This window comes from Conger conger, chromosome 8 (genome assembly GCF_963514075.1).
Source record: "Conger conger chromosome 8, fConCon1.1, whole genome shotgun sequence".
In the NCBI taxonomy this organism is placed as follows: Eukaryota; Metazoa; Chordata; class Actinopteri; order Anguilliformes; family Congridae; genus Conger; species Conger conger.
The window spans coordinates 12839173-12861272 of record NC_083767.1 but is presented as its reverse complement, the minus strand read 5'-3'; the positions used below and the strand labels follow the sequence as shown (position 1 = coordinate 12861272).

The following is a 22100-nucleotide window of genomic DNA, read 5'->3' as shown; positions in this document are numbered from 1 at the left end:
TCCATACCTAAAAAATATTTTATTATATAAAATGTGAGGTGCCATGATTGTACTTTTGAAGGTGATAAATGAGAATACTATCCTCACCTCAGATTAGTCAGATTTTGACCACATGTGAACAGGAAGTTGAACACAAAGTCACTTTTCAATTTTTGAGGTAAAACCTCTTGTTTCGGAGAAATGAACAGTGTGACAACTTACCCATGTCACAAGTTACCCCACTCTCCCCTATTATTTCACTATTCATTTTATATTATTGCAAGGGAGGAGGTGAGAGTGCGCACAGCAAGCCTGTGTTACAGGCTAGGCTGCATGGTCAGGAGAACAGGATAGGTCCATCAATCTGAAACCATATCCATGTGACATTATATTCTGTATGCCTGTATATATTATACTTTCAGTTTCATAAGGTACCAAAAGGAAATATGCTGTTCTAAAACAGTGAATTGTCTCATATTTAAAATCATGCTATGGACAGAGCATGCTATTGATGAAGCAAATACATCTCCCATAAGGATATGGGTATAAGCCAATAACACCACTGAACTGAAATACATTGAACATTTTAAATTATGGTAGATATATTTGATAGATATAATATGAAATTTGTATTGACAGGTTCGTGTTTGAATAATGTGTGCTGTGCCCCTGATTTCAACGAATTATCGCATCACATAATGTTCACTGTGTCTTTAAAAAAAGCTCCACGGTCTTTGTTCCTGTTTTTTTTTATTATACACCATAGATATGTTTACGTTAGACACATACTTTGCGCTTGCGCAGAAGTCATAGTGTGTACGTTCATTTCCGGGGTCGAATCCGGAGGCTACATTATCTTTAAAAACTGGGACAAACAACATACAACAACAAACACCAAAACTACATGTACAGTTCCGTATACAGAGGAATAGCAAGAAGATGAATTTCTTAAGAGGAGTTATTGGTGGGCAACCGGCGGGGCCGCAACTATCCGGAGCAGAAACGGTGAGTTTTCATTCAGGTCACTTTTGATGACGGCTTTTCGCAGGACACCCGTGTTAATTTAGTTGATAACTGTGATTTGGCCAACTATGACCATGAATCGCTTGCTAACGTTGTCAGTCTAGTCTCGACACTTTTTTTTAACGAGGATGACATGGCCTGTTTTCCAGATGACAAAGGTAGTACTGGCGCATTGTACACCTCCTTGCACCATTAGCGTGTAGTCACATGAGTAACTTACAGTCCAGAAAAAGCTCACTCAACAAGTTGGCATACAAAACTTCGCCTACTTGTCCCCAAAACTGACATCTGAAATACTTTTCCGATACCATCATATGTCTTTATGATTCCTGCCAACTTGCCAACTAATTATTCAGACGAGCGGTGTGTGTGCGTCACTTGATTGTACGTTGGAAATGATAGTGTCTAAAACAGGCGATAAAGTTGCATGAAGTTAATTACGACATACGAAGAAGCCAGGACATAACGTTGTAATGTTACTCTATGTACAATCTCTATCGGTCGTAGTTAAATAGACTGACCACGTTGGCCATTTTGCGTTCTAGTTTACTCATTAGTTATGACAACAAGGTGATGTGTATGAACTTCCTGATATATTAAGCCTTAACACGTATAATTGCCACAATCCTGTAGGGAACATGGATGTCATGTGTATCCATTTTGGCTAACGAGTTAATGGTTCCCATTTAATATTTCGCATACACCAGAAATGCAAACTACGGAGCAGGTCATCCCTCCATAATGGGTTTTAGTTCTGGTGGACTGTTTGTCGTATCTTTAGCATTATATCTGTCGTCCCTTCATCTGCTGTATGTATAACATTAGTTATACGGTTTAATAAATATCTGTATATAATTAATTTGCCTATTGTGGGAAGATGTTTTTACATAAAAACATTTGCTGTCTTTATGTAATCTGCACTCTCCAGCATCACATTGCATTTTCTTGTAGAATTCCTTCCTCCAGTGCTATCTATCTAAAATTTGGGACATAGCCTAGTGGCTTAGGTGCTTGAATGGGTCCTGGAAGGTTGGTTGTATGTGGAATGTTGTACCTGGTCTCTGAACATATTACCAAAAATTCACAAGGGAATTAATAATTACAACATGTAGGCTAATATGTTATCACTGTCCAAGGAGATTTTGGTTTTTCTGCATGCCACTGAATTGTTAAACAGCTGTGTGTTTTCATGACCACTGGCAAATTAGACCACATATTATTTTATGGAACAGATTCAGAAACTGTGTGACAGAGTGGCCTCCTCCACCCTGCTCGAGGACCGAAGGGATGCGGTACGAGCTCTCAAATCTCTTTCAAAGGTATGGACACTATCTGCATGTTAAGTATTTACCAGCGATATGTCCAGCGATGCCCTTCAGGTGAAGCTGTGCATGTATTCTATATATATATATTCATATAGAGTGCTATCAATATAAAAATGGATGAATAAGGAACTTCAGTCTGTTTTACGTGGTTGCATTCCTTTTTTATTATTTTTTTTAAATGCGAGAATTTAAAAAGCATAGCAAAATATACATGTTTATCCTAGTCACAACAAGTATTTTCACTGGCTGGTTGCTCATTTTTGTCAATGTACAACCTAAGAGAACAGTTTCCTCCTGGAGAGACTGGTTTTGTTCGTTTGGCAGGAATTGTTTGTAAGACGGTTTGAATTCCTTATTGTGTCAAACATGTCAGTGGCCTGAGGATGTGGTACATTTGTCAGGTCTACGAGTTCTATGATCTCTATAAGGTACTTTGGATAATAATAACTAATAATAATAATGATAATAAAAAAATAACAATAATAACCTGTTTAGTGCAGATAGTTTTGATGCTGCTTTTTGTATGACCTCATACAAATATATTATATTGTGACATTTGGCTGAAAATGGCTATGTTGTGCATTGATGGAAAATGCGACCGTTTCATTAATTAATTGATAAGTGCTGGTCATTAGTGCTTTGTGGTGGGTGGAAAAACACTCAAACGTCAGTAAAGCAGAGGTAATGTTTTGCAGAAATATCGCCTGGAAGTTGGCACACAGGCCATGGGTCATTTGATTAATATTCTGCAAACTGACAGGTATGTGACTGGAATTTATTGTGGTGTTTATTATGATGATAAGTTTGTTCTTTTACATTCTTTTCTTTTGGTGGGGGGAAAATCTAATAGATTTCTAATAGTATGCATTAGAATAATCACCAATGCATTGACTGTTGCATAATGCCTTTTAACTCTGTATTTTATATCTGTATATATTATTGCCATTTTATGTGATGTTTTGTTTTTGTACTTTCGAAATATTTTGTCTTAAGTTTATGTGTCAATTTGTTTGATCCGGCTTACTTCAAACCATATGTTTTGAAAGGGATCAGAGCCTAAATTTTTCCAGTAAAAAATCCATCTGATTAAATTTGTAACAGAATGAGTGGGGAGAGGGGCATTATAATGTTATGCAGGCCTACTGGATGTCATGCTGAATAAGTGCTTCCGCTGAGCAAATTGATTTCTCATAATGATGATATTTTTAAGAGCTGCTTTTCATTTAAAAAAATTGTGTGGAATTTGTAAAATGGACTGTGCAGATATTTGACAGCCGACATGATGATTTCTCTCCCAGCTCTGACTCAGAAATAATTGGTTATGCATTGGACACACTGTACAATGTCATTTCCAGTGATGAAGAGGAAGAACAAGGTACTTGCTATTTTGCTTGCTTCATCATTGCTGCTGCAAAATGCTGCTGCAAATTGGTTTGATTATTACCAGTTAGACGGTACAGCCTTTCTATGTAATTGCATCAAGTGTTCTGTATTTCTGCCACCTTTGAGTCTCTGAATGAATCAGATGTACAAATAATAATGTTTTATTGACAAAGATTCTTTTGCTGATTTCCCCCCCCCCCTTCTTTCTTGTCTAATTCTGCAGATGAATTGGAAGGTAAATAGTTATTTTTGAATTGCTTCTTCTTGGCGGTGTGCATACCTTTATTTTCACTGCTAGGATTAAAGGGCCTCAACTGCATATGCTTCTGTGTGACACAATCAGTGGTTACATCAGCATGCACCTTTGGAACTGAGAAAGAGTGCTCTGTTGCACCTTTACTTCAACACTAAGTAAATTCAATGTCGACGATAGTCGCTGCCCATACCTTTTTATTGATTTTTATTTATTTTTATTTTTCCCAATTTCGTCTTTTCCCCATAAACATTAATAAGCATTTTGGTTAAAAAGAACACCAGTATTATAATAGTAGGTTGGGGCTAAAGGTAATTTGCTAAATGTGTTCAAAGTTAAGGATGTGGTGAAGTGGTGTTTTCACTGCTGTAGTTTACCTGAAGTTGCTGTGCTGATGCTGTACCTGAAGTTCCAATGCTGTAGTTTACTGCAAAAACACCACCTGGGCCTCACCCCCTTAAAACCAATGGCAGAAAAAGCAAGCCCAGAAAGTACATGGAACGATAATTAATTCTTGAACAGATGCTGAAGTCAAGTCCTGTATTGTTTGGGTATATTGTTTATTTCTCTCACCCATCTCCTTGTGTTTAGAGGAGAGCTCTCAGAAGGAGGCTGATGACCTTGGGGCCCAGCTTACAGATGCATTAATCAATGAGCAAGACAATGTCACGCTAATCTTGAGCCTCTTGGAGGTAGGCATTCATTTCAACCAGGAATGGAATGGTTGAACCAAAGTCATCACTCCATGACTCCATGACTCCATGACTCCATCACTCCATCACTCCATCACTCCATCACTCAATCACTTATACACACCTAATTTCAAGAGCATATCCTGTCAACTCATTTTAAAGTCTTGTTTCTTTATGAAATAATGTATGCAGAAAGAAAATATGTTTTATAACTAAATTACTAAATAACTAAATTCGATTCTTTTTTTTTTTTTTGGTCAGAAGCATCCAACTTTGCCTATGTATTGTACATCCAGTTGTCAGTTATCCTTAGCTGTCCTGTCATATTTAACGTGCCTTATTGAAATCTTTACTCTGTTCACCATGATGCCGTTGTCATGTGATGGAAGAGGATGTTCACATTTAAAATTAGATGTTGACTACTTGAGAATAACTGAACCACAAGTGATAGTAATTTTCCGTTACATTTTTTAACTGAGAACTGCTGAGGTTCTTCTGATTGGATTGATAGTTGTGTTTTATTTTTAGGAATTTGACTTCCATGTGCGATGGCCAGCAGTCAAGCTTATCACTGCCTTGCTAAAGAACCGGCGTGGCCCTGTCCAGGGCATCATCCTTGTCAGTCCCATGGGTATGGTTTCTCTCTAGGGTGTCTATCTAACTCCATAACTTTGAATTCTGTAAGATTTTAGTTGAAGAACAAAAAAAAAAAAAAAATGGACCCATTTCCCTGTTGGGTTAAACTTTTTTTCTGTAAAGTCATCCTGCCATGTGATCCCTTCCTAGGAATTGGCAAGATCTCACACAATATATTTTTTTTCTGGTTAGTAAAATGTAAAAAACATTGACAACCCCCCCTGGAGCAATGTGGGGTTAAGGGCCAACATATGTGCAGATTTTATCGTGGCTACACTGGGGATTGAACCACCAACCTTGCTGGTCCCAGTTATGTACCTTAACCACTTTAGTGAAAGTCATCGTGAATGTTTTCTCTTATATTTTTGCAGGCGTATCAAGACTTATGGATTTATTGGCAGATTCAAGAGAAATTATTAGAAATGATGTAAGTAGACAGTTTTTTGACCTTTTGACACAAAACTGACTGATCCCATTTCTTTGTCATTTGTCATGAAATTTGCACTGTTTCGGAACATGGTGAGCGAATTTGGTGTTTGGAACATGGTGAATTTACGTTCTTGCTGTTAAGAGGATCCTCCTCTCATAGTGCAGTTATGGAAATGTTGTTTTATGCTCTGGAATGAGGGCCTGTTTTAAAGTGCTAGGTGTCAATGCTATTTTTGGCATTTCCTTTTGCAGGCTCTTTTGCTGCTTCTGCAGCTGACAAAAGGCAATGCGGCCATCCAGAAAATTGTAGCTTTTGAGAACGCCTTCGAACGACTATTGGACATCATCTCAGAGGAGGAAAACGGCGATGGAGGTTAGTGTGTCATAGTAATGATGATTATTTTATCATGGTTTACCATCATAGAACCATCATTTCAAAGCAAGACTGTAAAGCTAAAACAATATTAAACATGCTGTGATTGGGCTAGTTTGAAAGGTAATTTCTGAAATGTGCATAAGTCTGAAATAGCTTAAACAGTGGTAAAGTTGGATTAATGTAGCCTTTCAAAACCATTTGCAGGTATTGTGGTCGAGGACTGTCTATTACTTTTGCTCAGTCTGCTCAAGAACAACAGCTCAAACCAGAATTTCTTCAAGGAGGGCTCTTATATTCAGCGCATGAAGCCCTGGTTTGAAGTTGGGGATGACAACTCTGGTTGGTCTGCCCAGAAGGTGACCAACCTCCATCTCATGTTACAGGTGAATGCCATTTTATTTATTCTGAGACATGGACTCTACACCAAAGATCTTCATTCCTGGTTCTGGTGGGCAGGGTCTTCTGGTCTTTGTTTTCACCTTAAAGGTACAATTGGTAATTTTGGACTTCTAACAGTCAAGAGAGGAATTGCTGCAACAAATACTCTCAAACCACAACACTGTTTATCCCACCCCTCCTCTGTGAACGCCATTGGCTGTGGCAATTATTGCCAATTTTCAACCAATGAGCTTGAATTATTGTACAGCTATAGATGTTTTGGTACAGAGTGCCGGCCCGTCAACTGCATATTTTGAAACCAGAATCTACATCGGTAGAGTCAACTTGTCAGTGAGCCTTTTTCAATGATAGGAAGAGATTTATATATGGTCTTGTAACAATATTTTTACATAAAAATCTTACCTATTGTACCTCTAATTTCTGAAACCAATTCTGACCCAAGAAGCCAGGTAAGGTAAGATAACTAGGCAAGACCAGGAATGAAGGTCACCGCTGTGCTGAGCTTCTCCTCCCAGACACCACCTGCAGGGCTGCCAGGTCAACTGAGGCAGCATTGATAGTGACATTTACCCTGACTCATTACAGATGGTCCGAGTGATGGTCTCGCCTATGAACTCCCCTGGAGCCATCAGCAGCTGTCAGAAGGCCATGTACCACTGCAGCCTTCTACAGCAGCTCTGCAGCATTTTGATGGCCACTGGTGTCCCTGCTGATATTCTCACTGAGGTAGGAGCTCATGCACCATGATTTTTACAGAGAAACAGTAAAATAAGTGTTGAAATGGTGCATTCATAGAACTATACACGTGTAACAATATTTGTGATAAAACGTCTGTCTGGTATAGTAAAATAAGTTGTTCCTATGCATGAACGTGCACCATTACAAAGTACAATGCCTGAAATGAAACCTAATTCTGTATGCAGGTCTCCAGTTAGTTGTGATACACGGATCAGTTGGCAGTGTGTTGTTTCTTTAACTGCCAGGTGTGAAAGGAGTGGCCTGACTGCGACTCAATTAGGGGTTTTAGGAAATCTGGAATCCCAGAATCTTAAAACCACACAGTCCATAAAATAAAAACACTGCGCTCGTGCTAGAAACCATTTTGTGTGGTACGAGCAGCTGGTGTTCCATGCTCCTGCTGTTCCATGCCCCTGCTACTCAATGACCCTCCTACTCGATGGCCCTGCTACTCAATGACCCTCCTACTCAAAGACCCTCCTACTCAATGACCCTCCTACTCAAAGACCCTCCTACTCGATGGCCCTGCTACTTGAATTTGCTCACAGGTTTTTTTTTTTTATACAATTGCTTATGTTGCCATGTCATTTTGAAGGTGAGAAGATTTAGTTGAATTATTTTTCACTTTCCCCCCCTTCTTTTTTTCCAGACCATTAATACAGTATCAGAAGTCATCCGCGGTTCCCAGGACAACCAGGATTACTTTGCGTCTGTGAATGCTCCCTCCAACCCTCCAAGGTTAAATGCTCTTTTCATGACTTTTAACCATTCAGGGCTGCTAACCACCGTTGGTACTGGCATGGTCTGGAGTGGTTACCATGCCATTGGGCTCAACCATGCACTGAGATGATTCCATACCAGAATGCAGTCCTGATTTACTCCTGTACTTGAAATCAGTAAAAGCTTTAGGATACACTTGCAGTCAAATCAAATGTCAGATATGGTTAATGACGTGGTGTCGACTGTTGTCCGCAGACCCGCCATCGTGGTGCTGCTGATGTCCATGGTGAACGAGAGGCAGCCCTTCGTCCTGCGCTGTGCGGTTCTCTACTGCTTTCAGAGCTTCCTGTACAAAAACCACAAGGGCCAAGAAGAGATCGTTTCCACGCTCTTACCTTCAACGATCGAGAGTGAGTGCAGTCTGCCGGTGTCGGTGGACTTGGTCAAGGATGTAGATCTCAAGACTATTTCCTTAGGATTGTTTTTTACGGGGAACATTAAGGGTATCACCCAATATAACGTGATAATATTGGGGGGACCATTTAATATTTGTCCAAAATTGGGGAGGAGGGCGGGAGTGGTGGGTTGTGTGGGGTTGCATGACCTCCTCGTGACCTCCAGGATCTATGACCATGGAGTATTTCCAGAGCCTGAAAAGGTTTGTTTTCGCAGACCAAGTCAGTAGGCCTTCAAAGATGGAACCCAGAAAGTTTGTGTGCTGAGCTAGGTAACGGTAGTGTGTGGAGCGTGTTGTTTGTGGTTCAGTGGCCAGCGTCTCCGGGGCTTGTGGGTAATTTCCTCCCTCCCTCCACAGCGAACTCCATCACGGCGGGCCAGCTGCTCTGCGGGGGCCTGTTCTCCACAGACTCGCTGTCCAACTGGTATGCGGCGGTGGCGCTGTCCCACGCCCTGCAGGACAACCTGGCCCAGAAGGAGCAGCTCCTGAGGGTACAGCTCGCCACCAGCGTGGGCACGCCACCCATCTCCCTGCTCCAGCAGTGCACCAACATCCTCTCCCAGGTACAGCGCCCTCTGCTGTTCACACACGCTCACACACAGGGGCTCTTCACGCCAAGGCTTTCAAAATGGTTGAAGCAGGGCTGCCCAACCCTCTGCCTGGAGACCTACTGCCCTGTTTTTTTTTTTTTGAACAATGTTTTGCCACACCTGATTCTAACAATTGGAAGCTCATCGTGCTCTGTTGCTGGTGAATGAGGGGTGCTTTTTAGGGTTGGAGTGAAAACCAACAGGACAGTTTATCTCCAGGAACAGGGTTGGGCAGCCCTGGTGTAAAATCAGATGACTATTTGCATAGTTATTGGTTGTAAACCTGGATTTGATTTCCACTAGTACTGTTCAGTCCATTTTGTGCCCTCTCTGTATGTTTTCATTTGAGCAATGTTTCTTGCATAGTTTGTCCAGGGTTTGGGGAGGAAATGGTGTTTATCTGTAAATTTCAGATGTGTGACATTATGATTTGCAGGGCGATAAGATCGACCGCAGGGTAAGTTGCTGTGTGAACTGTCTGCTTGGTGTCAGCAGGTTGCTCCATGTTTCTCTTCCTGCCTCTGGTTTTGGTAGTTTCCCCCCCGTTCTACCCTCCCACTCGCCCATCGGTTCTGGCTTGGATCCAGTGTGTTCCCTGGGTTTTTGCGTTGAAGTGTGAAAGCCCTGTTGTTTTTGCGTTTTGTCATCCCTGACGACGTTAATGCGCTGACGGGAATGATTGATGCAATAAGAATTCGAAACTGATTTGGGTAGATTGTCTGTCACCCGGATGCAATTGCTTAAAATGGGACATCTTCCACGCCCACAGAGAATGTCTTTAGACGATTTTCGGTTATGCTTGCGTGGGTACATTCAATACTGTGGATGTGCTCCTCATGCAAATGTACACCCAGCTGTATTCTTGAAAGGCAATTCATTCGGAGACAAGTGTTTAATATTCAGAATTCAAATGAATGTTCACAGGTTTCACTGTGATACAGTTGGAGTGATGTCAGTTAGAAGCTTAACCAGCCAATTTCAAATTGATTCCATTGGAGGGAATAATTATTTAAAAGTTAATAATTGTTTAAGCAAGCAACCTACCTGGCTCAACTTGCCCCTATGGGAGCAGTCCATAATCAGAAAGAAAAAACAAAACAAACAACAATAAAAACGCAAAAAAAACGGGGCTGAAATATGTTGGCCTGATTATAATCCCGATTTGGTTTTGAGGGTCTGGTAATAGTGCTGTTACACCTCCTATCCTCTGGGTGATGCTATTATATGGAACCCGTTGATTATTTTAAATTTCAGTAAGACTTTTTTTTAAGTATTGTTGTGTCATTACTTTTTTTTTCACATTCAAACATTACAACTGATGTGATGTGGAATGGTGTAGAAACGGAAACGACAAAGATTGTGCATTTAATGTTCACGCAAGAGTCAACATGCATTGGCCTTTTGTTTTGAAATGTAGTCTTTAGTAAAACATTAACATTAACACTGCATAATGACTAACGGTGTGCAGTGTGCCTTGCACTCATTTTCATGGTCCAGCTAAACACATGAGGTGATGTTACTGCTACTTCCTGCTTCCTGGTCTTGTCCCAGCTTATGAAATTAAGAAATTTTCTTTCAGCAAAACCTTATATAAAGTAATTTAAGATAACAAGCTCAAGTATGTCTTTGCAAATTTGCATTATTTGCAGAATGAATGGGTAAAGGTATTTCCATAACCTATAAACCTTTCTCAGTTCAGTAGAAATCATGGTTTTGCATGCATAACTATACTGAGCTTGAAATGTATGAGCTTGAAAGACATTTGAGTGTTTGGAAATGAACCTATATTAAGGTATTTGGTGTGTGGAAAATGCCTCCAGTGAATGGCTGGGGCAAGGCTTATTTATAAATGTATGTAAATTCATTCAGTGTTTTTGAGATGTGTGTATGTATTTGTACAGGTGCAGCTGGTGTGTGTGTGTGTGTGTGTGTGTGTGTTTGTTTGTATGTGTGGCTGGCTGGTGATGTGTGTGTATGTATTTGTATGCTGTATGTATTTGGGTGTATGTATTTGTGTGTAGCTGTTAATGCCTGTGTGTGTATTAGTAGGTCTGTGCGTATTTGTACATGTGTAGCTGTTTGTGTGTGTATACGTGCGTGTGTATATGTACTCATGTCACTGACTGTGTGTATTTGTATGTGCGTAGCTGTTAATGCCTGTGTGTGTATTTGTACATGTGTACCTGGTTGTGGGTATTTCTATGTGCATCTATACTTGCGTGTGTATTTGTACATGTGTACCTGATTGTGTGTATTTGTATGTGCGTATATACTTGCGTGTGTATCTGTACGCGTGTACCTGATTGTGCGTATTTGTATGTGCATATATACTTGCGTGTGTATCTGTACGTGTGTACCTGATTGTGTGTATTTGTATGTGCGTATATACTTGCATGTGTATCTGTACGTGTGTACCTGATTGTGTGTATTTGTATGTGCGTATATACTTGCGTGTGTATCTGTACGCGTGTACCGGATTGTGTGTATTTGTATGTGCGTATATACTTGCGTGTGTATCTGTACGTGTGTACCTGATTGTGTGTATTTGTATGTGCGTATATACTTGCGTGTGTATCTGTACGTGTGTACCTGATTGTGTGTATTTGTATGTGCGTATATACTTGCGTGTGTATCTGTACGTGTGTACCTGATTGTGTGTATTTGTATGTGCGTATATACTTGCGTGTGTATCTGTACGCGTGTGGCTGATCATTTTTTGCCCTGTCTGTAGGGCAGTAAAGCCCAGACGCGAGTAGGACTGCTCATCCTGCTCTGCTCCTGGATCAGCAGCTGCCCCATTGCAGTCACCCACTTCCTGAATAATCAAGCAAATGTCTCCTATGTATCCTTCCTTTAAAGAGCTTCAGATATGGCATTTATGTCCTGTTAGAAGCTTTATCTCGGCGCATCACATTGCAAAAAGTCACAACAAGCATTTCAGTCTTGTAATAAGACTTTAATATCTTTTTTTTTTTCTCAAGTAGAAAATATAAACTTGTTTTCAGTTAAAGTTAAACCAATGAGTTAAGAGAGTTTGACTAATTGCTTGACAAGTGAATTTTTTTTTATTTCATCGTCAATTCTTGAAATTAGTCAAATTATTCTTATTTGGCAAAAAAAGTTCAATGCAGTTCAATAAGATTTTAAGTCTCAATATAAGACTAAAATACTTGTTATTTGTTGGTTTTTTGCAGACATTTCTGGAATGACTAAGCCTCTCTTGCTGCTTCAGTAAAAAATAAATGCATTAATTGGGGCACGTCTAGTTCTTCAGAGACCGTGCTAGGCAGACACTTTGTTCTGATATCCCTAGTCTCTACCCAACAAAACTAGAAAAGATGTTCAAGGTTATGTTCTGCAAATTCAAATGTGCAATTCTGCAAACAGTTTGGAGCTGCAAAATTGGATGAGAAAGAGCTGGACCTGGTCCCAGGCTGGACCCAAATCTCCAGTCCTTTCACAGAGAACATCCTTAGCATTGTCCAGTGACTATAATCAACTTGTGTATCCCTGTGCGGGGATGATGAATGGGGGCAGATGGGAGTTTCTGATGGTGTTCCAGCCGTGTTTTATGAGTGCCTTAACCAGCCTCTTCCCCAGCTGACAGGGCAGATCTCTGAGAACCAGGGGGAGGAGGAGAGGCTGGTGCAGGGCCTGTGTGCCCTGCTGCTGGGCATCTGCATCTGCTACAACGACGACTCCCTGGAGAACCACACAAAGTACGGTTCAGTAGCCTCATTTAGTAAACGCGCATACGGGCCACCTACCACTGACCCCAGATCAGCGGTTTCATTCATTAAACACGCATACTCACACACCACTGAAATTGAGATGAAAATAAAATGAAAATAAAATGATGTCTCATGATAAAGAAGGTAAGAATGGATCCCCCCCCCTTTAAAAAAAAAAAAAAAAATGGAACTGAAAAATGAAAATGAAAATGGTCCAAGGTTTCTCAGGTAAATTCACTTGACCACACCGCCCGCCCCAACATACACACACACTCCCACACACCAAACCACCCCCATGCCAGAGAAGCTGTGTGTTTAGTCAATTTTTTTGATGAATCTAAATCTAAAGAATATCATTACAGTCGCAGACTGGAGATTAATAAATGTTTTTACTGTCCAGATGAGGGTTTACTGAACTGCTTTCTGAGGTTAAAATGGTATTTTGGGCTGTGAGATATTTTTGCCTCTGTGCTCCGCAGGCAGTTTTAAAAAATAGTTTATTTTATGGTGCTGTCATTCCATCAAAAACAAACCTGCAGGATTCAGTGAATACCCGCAGTTCTGAATATAAGAGATGAAATATGACCATTTAGGGCGCTGTTTCAAGGTAGCTTGAAAGCACGTTCCTGTCTGCACAATGGTAGTACAGTTAATGGTCTTTGATACTAAAAGCCTTAAATTTGTGAGTTTTTTAAATTTATTTATTTTTTTACGCTTGGTTGATGAATTGGCTATAAAAAGACTCACTTTTTTTGTGCATGAGAACAAATTTATAAATACCTCTTTGCAAGTGTTGATAAATGAGGCCTCTGGAGTCTTCGTTATTTCACCATTGTGGAGAAATTGCAGTCAGTGCAGCCGGCCCGACATTTTGTTTTCTGGGTCTGGGTTCATGGGTGTTCTCCCTCTCTGTCCCCTCCTCAGGGAGAGGCTGAAGCAGCTGATAGAGAAGAGGATCGGGAAGGAGAACTTTGTGGAGAAGCTGGGCTTCATCAGCAAGCAGGAGCAGTACTCCCGAGCCTCCCTCCTGCCTCAGCCCACCGGCCCTGCCCCCGAACACATGCTGTTCGACCACCAGTTCACCCAGCTGGTCAAGGAGCTGGAGGGTTAGTCGTGCACAGCACGTATACATCACAGCGAGCCTGTGTTAATGCACTTGATCCTGTTCTGGGGTGACTTCAGGTGGCCTTGTTTTCTCTGTGTGGGTGTACTGAGCATTCTGTGTACATTTTGGCCCTTCAGTCCCTGTGCTGATGTACAGAGGATGCTGTATGAATTTTGGTCCTTCAATCTCTGTGCTGGTGTACGGAGCATTATGTGTGTGTTTTGGTCCTTCAGCTGTGGTGACCAAGTCGGTGTACAAGTCCAGCGAGGAGGAGCGGAAAGAGGAGGAGGTGAAGAAGGCTCTGGAGCAGCACGACAGCATAATGACGCAGTACAAAGACCTCATTAGGGAGCAGGTAACCGCGACCGGAGAGGGGCTGACCTTCAGCGGACCTCCATACCGCTGCCTTTCTCTCACTGTGGCAGTTCCATTAGATTACCTCAGCGCTTAGCAACTGCTTCTGCCAGCGCATGGGACAAAGCGCTTAGAATGCTAATGAGACCCTATGCAGAGACAGAGGGAGTAAATCCGTGAATGGACTTTCCTGCTTTGTTAAATTATTTTTGTGTAGGATTAGCTTTGATTAGCTTGTGGCATGCTGTTCTTCATGTGACGATTATAGCTCAGTTTGTAATCAATATAGTACCTCACAAGTGTGTGTCTCTCTCTCTCTCTCTGTATCTGTGTGTGTTTCTCTCTCTCTGTGTCTCTGTATGTGTGTCTCTCTCTGTGTGCATGTGTGTGCGCTCGTGTTGTCCCAGTACAGGATGCCCAGATAACTGAACTGAAAGAGCAGGTGGCCTCCCTGAGCTCCCAGACTGAGCAGATGAAGCTGACGATGTCACAGCAGATGCTCCAGATGCAGCAGCACAAAGACCAATACAGCATCCTGAAGCTGAAGCTAGGTACCCGGCTCTGACCGACAGCCAGGCTATTACACGCTTATCTTTAATACCTAGCTAATTTAATACCTGCCTCTCTCCCCCTCCCTCCCCCTTACCCTCTCCCTCTCTCCCTCCCTTCCCTCCTCATCTCTCCCTCTCTCTCCCCCTTTCTCTCTCTCTCTCTCTCTCCCCCTTTCTCTCTCTCTCTCTCCCTCTCCCCCTCCTCATTTCTCTCTCCCTCTCCCCCTCTTAATTTCTCCCTCTCCCCCCTCCTCCTTTCTCTCTCCCTCTCCCCCCTCTCCCCCTCATCTCTCCCTCTCCAGAGAAGGGGAACCAGCAGACAGCAGGCCAGGTAGAGGAGGCCCATTTGAACGGGATGCAGTTGGAGGAGCTGGGCCGTTTGAGGGAGCAGCTGCAGGAGTTGCGCAGCCACAATGCGCAGATGGAGGCAGAGCTGACCGACAGGGATGCAGTCATCCGCTGCCTGGTGAGCCTGATATCGCCACCAGCGTCTGCTCACCGCCTATGGCCATTCACCTGCGAGACTCAGCCATGGGTCTGAGGTGGAAACCTGTATAAAAATAATGTGAAACAGTATAACTGTGAACTGCCACCTCACCTTGATGGTATTCTTAGTTGTAGCCTCAAGGATGGAGACTGGCTACTTAGAACTAAACTGTTCCACCTAAACTTTTGTAAGATTCCTTCACTGTAATGGATAGTGGTTAAATTAAGCAAAAGGGGATGTTCTAGGGGATTTTCAGACACCGTTAACTGTGACGGCAGAAAGAAAAGAGAAGCGCTTGCGTTTTTAAAAATAGCCCTCCAAGCCCTGTGAAGACAAGTGTGGAAATTCTGGTTAAATTCAAGATAAACTGTTGTGCAGTCATTTATGTTGAAAGCATATTGCATTTGTTGAGAAGGCAATGTCATTATAATGCTGACATTTTTTTATTTATTTCTTAGAACTCTGAAAAGGCTCAGACTATGAATGGCTTGGAAAACAATGCACAAATTCTGAAGGTAAAACCCTCTGATACCCTTTTTCTGACTTGAGCTGACTTGAGCTTCTGACTAGCCCTGAAACAAGCGTGAGCTAAAGATGACTGCAATACAGGCCTGGCAGAGCATCACCAGCAACTGGTGATGTCCATGAATCACAGACTTCAAGCAGTCATTGCATACGAAGGATATGCAACAAAATACTAAACCTGACTACTTTCATTTACATAACATTGCTGTGTCCCAAACAGTATGGTGCTCTGAAATGGGGGGGACTATGTATAAACACTGCTGTAATTTCTACATGGTGAAACCAAAATGCCTTTTATTAAAACCTGACAATGTTCACTTTAACCGCATGTGTTTTTTTTTTCAAATTGTGAAGTACAGAGGTAAATTTATAAATGGGTCTTTGTCCCAAGCATTATGGAGGGCACTGTATGTCCTCTCCACAGTAGAGCATTTTGGGTGGTGCTTGTGAATATTAACTGTGACTCATTTTGATTTCCCTTATTTGGAACAGGAGCTGGAGGCACTAAGGGGTCGTGTTGAGTCACAGTCAGCGCAGATCAGTCAATTACAGGCGGAGAGGGAGGATTTGCTGAAGACCGCTGCCCAATCAGCTGTAAGCTCTCCTCCACCAGTAGCATATTGAGCATGTTACATAATATTATGCCATTATATAGCATTGTTTTGACTTCAGTAAAGTACAGGAAGTCTATCAGGCTGTGGAGAAGCATCCTAGCCTTACAGCATAGAAGTGAAAGCAATGCACTTTGGACCCAGTGTTCAAGGTTTCAAATTGTCATGGTCCTTTCTTATTTGTGTTGTACCCAAGGTATTCTCATCACTGTAGTGTTGCCGTAGGAACATGGCCAGTGTATTAAGGGAGGTGATTCATCCTGAAGGCCTGTAGGACAACATTTGATTCTCTTCCTCAGAAAGTAGCTGTGGACCCAGCGGCATCAGACCTGCAAGGTCTTCTCACTGCCCAGACCCAAGAGTCCGAGAGACTAAAGGTCTGTCCAGCTCTACTTAACCCAATAAGGCACATCACTGTTGCATTTCCAGTTTGTTTTGTCTGAGAGTATTAAGGTTCTTTATCACTGTCATTTCATTAGCAAATGCCGTATGACACCGTTTTAACACATTTTACTATATTGCATTGTCATATTGCCAATTCCCTCGAAAAGCAGTGTTGAGTGCACTTGTTTTTTGTTTGTACATTTTCCATGTGTTTTAAGTCTGTACCCTGGGATAAATGGCAACGTGGGCCACTGTTTCTTGGCTTTTTCAGTTATAATTGCACAGAAAACCCATGCATGTACAGAGTTTTTATCTCTGTCTCTGCTATGTCCATCGTTCAATTCATGGGTCACAAACTGCCCGTGATGAGAGGCTAGGTCACTGAAGGCCAGTCAGTGGGGAGGATCTGGTTTCAACACTGGTTTCAAATCTGGTTTTATAGGTTCCTCACGGGGGGTATGGTTAAAGTTACTTTCCATGCCTCTTCAGATGAGAATGTGTCAAACCGCAAGTAGCGAAAAGCGTACTAAAACTGAAGCTTGCAAATGAAGAGTGAGTTTAAGCGCACCCATTGTAAAATGAAAGTAGGTTGTTTGAAAGTGGTATGGTGAGTGGGCGCCCACATCGCTGGGCGGATGCGGCTGTGCTCTCCAGCGGCTGAACTCTGGCTCCGTGTCACAGGAGGAGGTGAGGAGGCTGGCTGAATCCAGGGCCGGTATGCAGCAGCAGCTGGCCTCAGTCAACAGCACCGCGGCTGTTCTGGAGGCGGACCGGACCAAGCTCCAGGAGGAGCTGACAGAGTCCAAGAAGGAGCAGGACGATCTGCTCATGCTGCTGGCGGACCAGGACCAGAAGATCACCACTCTGAAGAACAGGCTTAAAGAGCTGGGAGAGACTGTAAGGGCCCTGTCACTGTAGTACTGGCAGTCCTCCAGCAGGGGGAAGCACTGAATGTGTGCTTTACCTTTATGCCCAGTTAGCAAATTTCATTTGACATTTATTCTAGTAAATTTTCCCTGTACATTGTGGTTATTTTGAAGACATTCATGTACATTTGTGCCCTGGGAGGGACCTTGAACTGAATGACTGTTTATTCGCTATTATGGTTTGTCATTCTCATACAGTGTGGGTTATTAATCCGTTTCTGTTTCTTTATGACGTGCGCAGAGAACTTATGCATTTCTCAATCGCCTCTTCACAGATTGAAGATGAAGATGACTTGGATTCTCTGGACCAATGTGATGATGATGATTGAACTGGATGGATTGAACAGGAATCCTGTTCTCAACAGAAAGATGCATGGACCACACTCAAAAACTTGAAAAGACAGGTCTAGTGTGAAATCTCCACTTGGTTCCTAAAATTCCACACTAGCTACCTTTTACCTTAGACAGTTTGTTTTTTTAGATTGTTATTTTTAATAAGAACATGCTGTGTTCCTCGCAATTCATTCTCCGTGTGTTTATAGCAATGGTTTCAGAATTGAAGTCGGTGAGTTGAAGTGGATCCCAGCTGCTTTGCACATGTATTTTTACGATAGCCAGTATCAGTATGGGTTTGCATCGGTCTGACAGTGTCACCCGAGGTGAAGGTGTGTCTTGGGGGCGTGTGTGCTCTTTGATGGTATGAGAATTCTATCTTGCCTGCCATTGCAATACTGTATGAGATTCATTAGAGGTAATGTATGCCTACTGTGCCTTCTCCCTAGCTACTAGTCCATATTCAGGGTGTTTTTGCCAAGATTTTGCCTGACTCAACACCTTTAAATGCCATGATGTCAAATTTGGCCAATGTAAGAAGTATATTTTTACTACTGTTAGGTTCAGGCCTTCAGAATCCCTTCAGTGCTTGGTGACATTTTACCCCTTATACTGTAGGTCAATAGGAGGTGAATGTCTATGAAAGAATGTGAATATTTATAAAGACAATACTGTATGTGTGAAATTCAAATGGATGTTTGTAATGTGTATCAAATGCAGGCATATATTTCAAATATTTCCACACAGCATCCTCTGTGTGTGGACCCTGACCCTCGTCTTTGTGTGAATGATGCAAGCCGGCTTTATTATGTGCAAGAGCTTTTCATTTGCGAATGGAGATGCGTAAAGTGGCGGGAAAAAGTGTGTGTTTTTCATATTTTCATCACTGAAAAACACCATCGGAAGTCTAGAAAACCAGCATATGGGTATACCCGGGTGCTGCTGTGCATCATTATCATTTAATCATTTAGTGAAAAGCCAGACGGCTAAATTAAATCAGCAGTAAATGGTAAAGGGCGTCTCTACAGGCTACAACACACTTGATTAGTCCAAAGCACTGTCGCTTTAGTGTTCCCACGGTCCTCTCTAATTCATGTTCCTGCAATGGACAGCTTTTCTTCAGTCTCATAAAGCCCTTTCACTCCATTTCTACACATTTTGATGACCGCAAGACAAAAACCGCACATTGACACCCTCAAGATTTTGCTGGGAAAATAACAGCCATTTACCCTTTCAAATGAATCCGATTTCAATTCAATGTTCGAGTTCTTCTTTTAGGAGAGGGTTAGAGAACGGTGGTTAAAACACAAGTTGGTTTGATTTATTTGTGGTCCAAGTTGGAAGTTTTATGAAATAATTTGTAAGATTTAAAATGACCAAATGTTCATTGAGACCAGAATATATATCCTGTGGGATCGAAGTTGACATGGGTTTGATCATCTTTTGGGAAATTTCATTGCTAACTGGTACATAAACCTGTTTCATAACTGTGATTGCATGTCGTGCTAACAGCATTAACTGGTCACCACTTTCCTGGTGCTACTACTGTATAATGCAATGTATTTGATTACTGTGAAGCCCACATGAATATTTTTGACATGTAACCCTGTGTCACAATAGCCAGTCCTCTGCCACTCATATATTTAAGTTTATTTGCAATATTGTATTTTTGAAGTTTTATGTTCTGTTGCAGTGATTTGTATAGATTAGTCATTTAAGATGAAGCTGGTTTGTTGAACATTTGACTGATATCTGGATTGAAACTAGTTTTCATAAATATCACAAGTGTGTGCCTTACTGGCCCATATGAAAGATTTGCAACATGGGTGTATTGCATTGTTACTCAAACCGGATGTTTTGCGCCAACCGGCTTTGTCTAAACGGTCACACCCCTTGAGTGCCGGGCGTGCCATTTTGCCAAAAAGTCAACCTTGTTGGCTCAGGAATGTGCACTGCCTTTGAGCCAAAATGGCCCGCGATGACCAATCTATGTTTACCCAGATGGGCTGCTGCTGTGTTTTTCTTTTGTCAGGCTGGTCTGAAAGGCAGTAAATAATTACTGCATTGAAATGTGCCAATGGTTTCCGAATCATAACCTTAAAAAAATGCTCTTTTGCATTTTTGGCCTGGAGACAAAGTAATGAATTAACTTGTGGTGATGAAGTCATTTGAACTGTTTTCTTTTTTTTTTCCAGCACTGTTACAACATGACTGATCTCACCAATATATGGGTAAATTCCAGACAGTCATTGCATGTTCTGACTAGTTGCCTACATTTGTATTAAGTTAAATGTGCTGAAAACTACATGAGTAACAAACTAAGATGAACCTAAACACACAATACTTATGGAATATACACCACACTGGATGGTGGAGAGTGATGTAAGAATATTGTAATATTTTGGATTAAAAGTTTTTCCTCATCCACGGATGTTATTTGACTTGTTTTTCTTTATTAGTACGTGCTGGGCAATTCTACTGTGTGATACCCATGCCAAGTAGTAGTGCAAATGAAGCAGTTTACCCTCTGCCAGCTAAATGTTTAATGGTGTGTCCACTGTTCACTTGCTGGAATGATGCCTTAAATGTCTTAGTTAAGGCTGTGTTGCTTTTGACTTTATTTTGAATTTTATTGTTTAACCTTGTTAAAAAAGAATACAAATGGGAGATTTTATAGGAACAAACATAGTATAACAAACGGGGACATAATTATCACCTCCTTAAAATACAGGAGCTATTTCATCATCTACTTTTTGCCAAAGATTCCAAAATGCCATTACAGTAGGTTCATTTTGATTTTTCATGAACGGCTGTTTAATTGGATAGGCAGCAATGAGTTGCTCCTGATGTCTTAAGAGCTGGAAACGAATGCTGCCATCCATTCTCTTTAACCCAGACCTGATGCGCACACTTCTACTGCAGGGCAAACATAGCCATGCTGAACATTTAGGCATTGACAACATCCAGGGGTTTGTGTGCTCTGTTTGGCTTTGGGGGCTTCAGGGCCAGGGGATGGTGCTGGATTTGATGCCGGATTTGGGAGTTGGATTGGGTCATGTTTTGGGTCGGGTTTTGGAGTTGGAGTTGTCTGCAACACCAATATTGTGGGAATGGCCTGTGTGTGTGTAGAAAAAAAAAAAGAAAAAAAGAAAAAGAAATGAACTTTGAACATGACAAAAAACTATTGACTTTTTAAAAAATATTAAAATGGAAGTTGGCATTCAGTGAAATACACTTGCATAACAAAGACAGTTACCAGAAAAATGTATGGAGAAAATACCTGAAACATTTTTGTAAAGCAATGTACAAAGACATAAACAGCAGTCATTAAAACGGTTGTTTTGTCAATGACAAAGCAATCAGCATAGGCTTTTATCCAGAGTATTATCTACTTTTATCTAAGGAAGTGCATCTCACAAATGTAGAACAGTGATGCAGAAAGCATCCTGATTGGCCACTTTCTTTGGGCCATTAAGTTGTAACCAAGAACTTTCTTGTGTTGTGTGCATTTTTCCTGTTAACATAATATATCCCTTTTTCTTTGTACTTTTGTTCTTTGTTTGTCCAGTAGCATCTTCATCCTAAACCTACCTACCGCTCATTAAATTTCTAGTTCATTCCGCAGGTTTGTGTTCCTGCTGTTAAGGTACTTTCAGTATTTGTTTTGTGCCTTCTGTTTTTCCAGTATTATAACTGACCGAACTGTAATGGTGTTATCTGAAAAATAGAAAATAATAATGTTTACCAGTTGTAGGTGTGTACGTATCCATAATAAGGGCATGTATCCAAAGTCTCTTCTGAGGATGAAGGGCCATATTATTATTATTAGTATTCAGTGAAATGAAAACTGACTGTATGCAGCTTGTTTCTCATTTTAGCCTTGTAGCAATGAAAACTGATCAGTTGTAGAATCTACAGAGGCTTTTGGAGAGAAAGTAAACCAACAAGTATAATCTCTGAGGGTGGGGAACAGAGAGATGTACAGAGGCTTGTCTGCACGTTTGGTCTAGATATCCCAAGTACATATGGAATCGACACGTTATCACATTATAAAAAATATTTTGTATTTTGGATAAAGTGCCAATAATATGTC

General features: G+C 41.4%; 1 protein-coding gene across 1 annotated transcript; it reads left to right on the top strand.

Moving 5' to 3' along the window:
- Window positions 1-800: 800 nt before the first annotated feature.
- Window positions 801-20438, top strand: LOC133135455 (general vesicular transport factor p115-like). Its single transcript, XM_061252471.1, has 26 exons — window positions 801-984; window positions 2235-2321; window positions 3023-3087; window positions 3626-3702; window positions 3934-3945; window positions 4486-4655; window positions 5184-5286; window positions 5663-5718; window positions 5973-6093; window positions 6301-6479; window positions 7081-7221; window positions 7883-7971; window positions 8209-8363; window positions 8768-8973; window positions 9437-9457; window positions 11732-11842; window positions 12601-12719; window positions 13656-13837; window positions 14070-14191; window positions 14603-14741; window positions 15044-15207; window positions 15687-15743; window positions 16246-16347; window positions 16664-16741; window positions 17430-17645; window positions 17950-20438. Exons 1-26 carry the CDS (start codon window positions 919-921, stop codon window positions 18001-18003), a joined length of 2892 nt encoding a protein of 963 aa, XP_061108455.1. The 5' UTR covers window positions 801-918; the 3' UTR covers window positions 18004-20438.
- Window positions 20439-22100: the final 1662 nt, after the last annotated feature.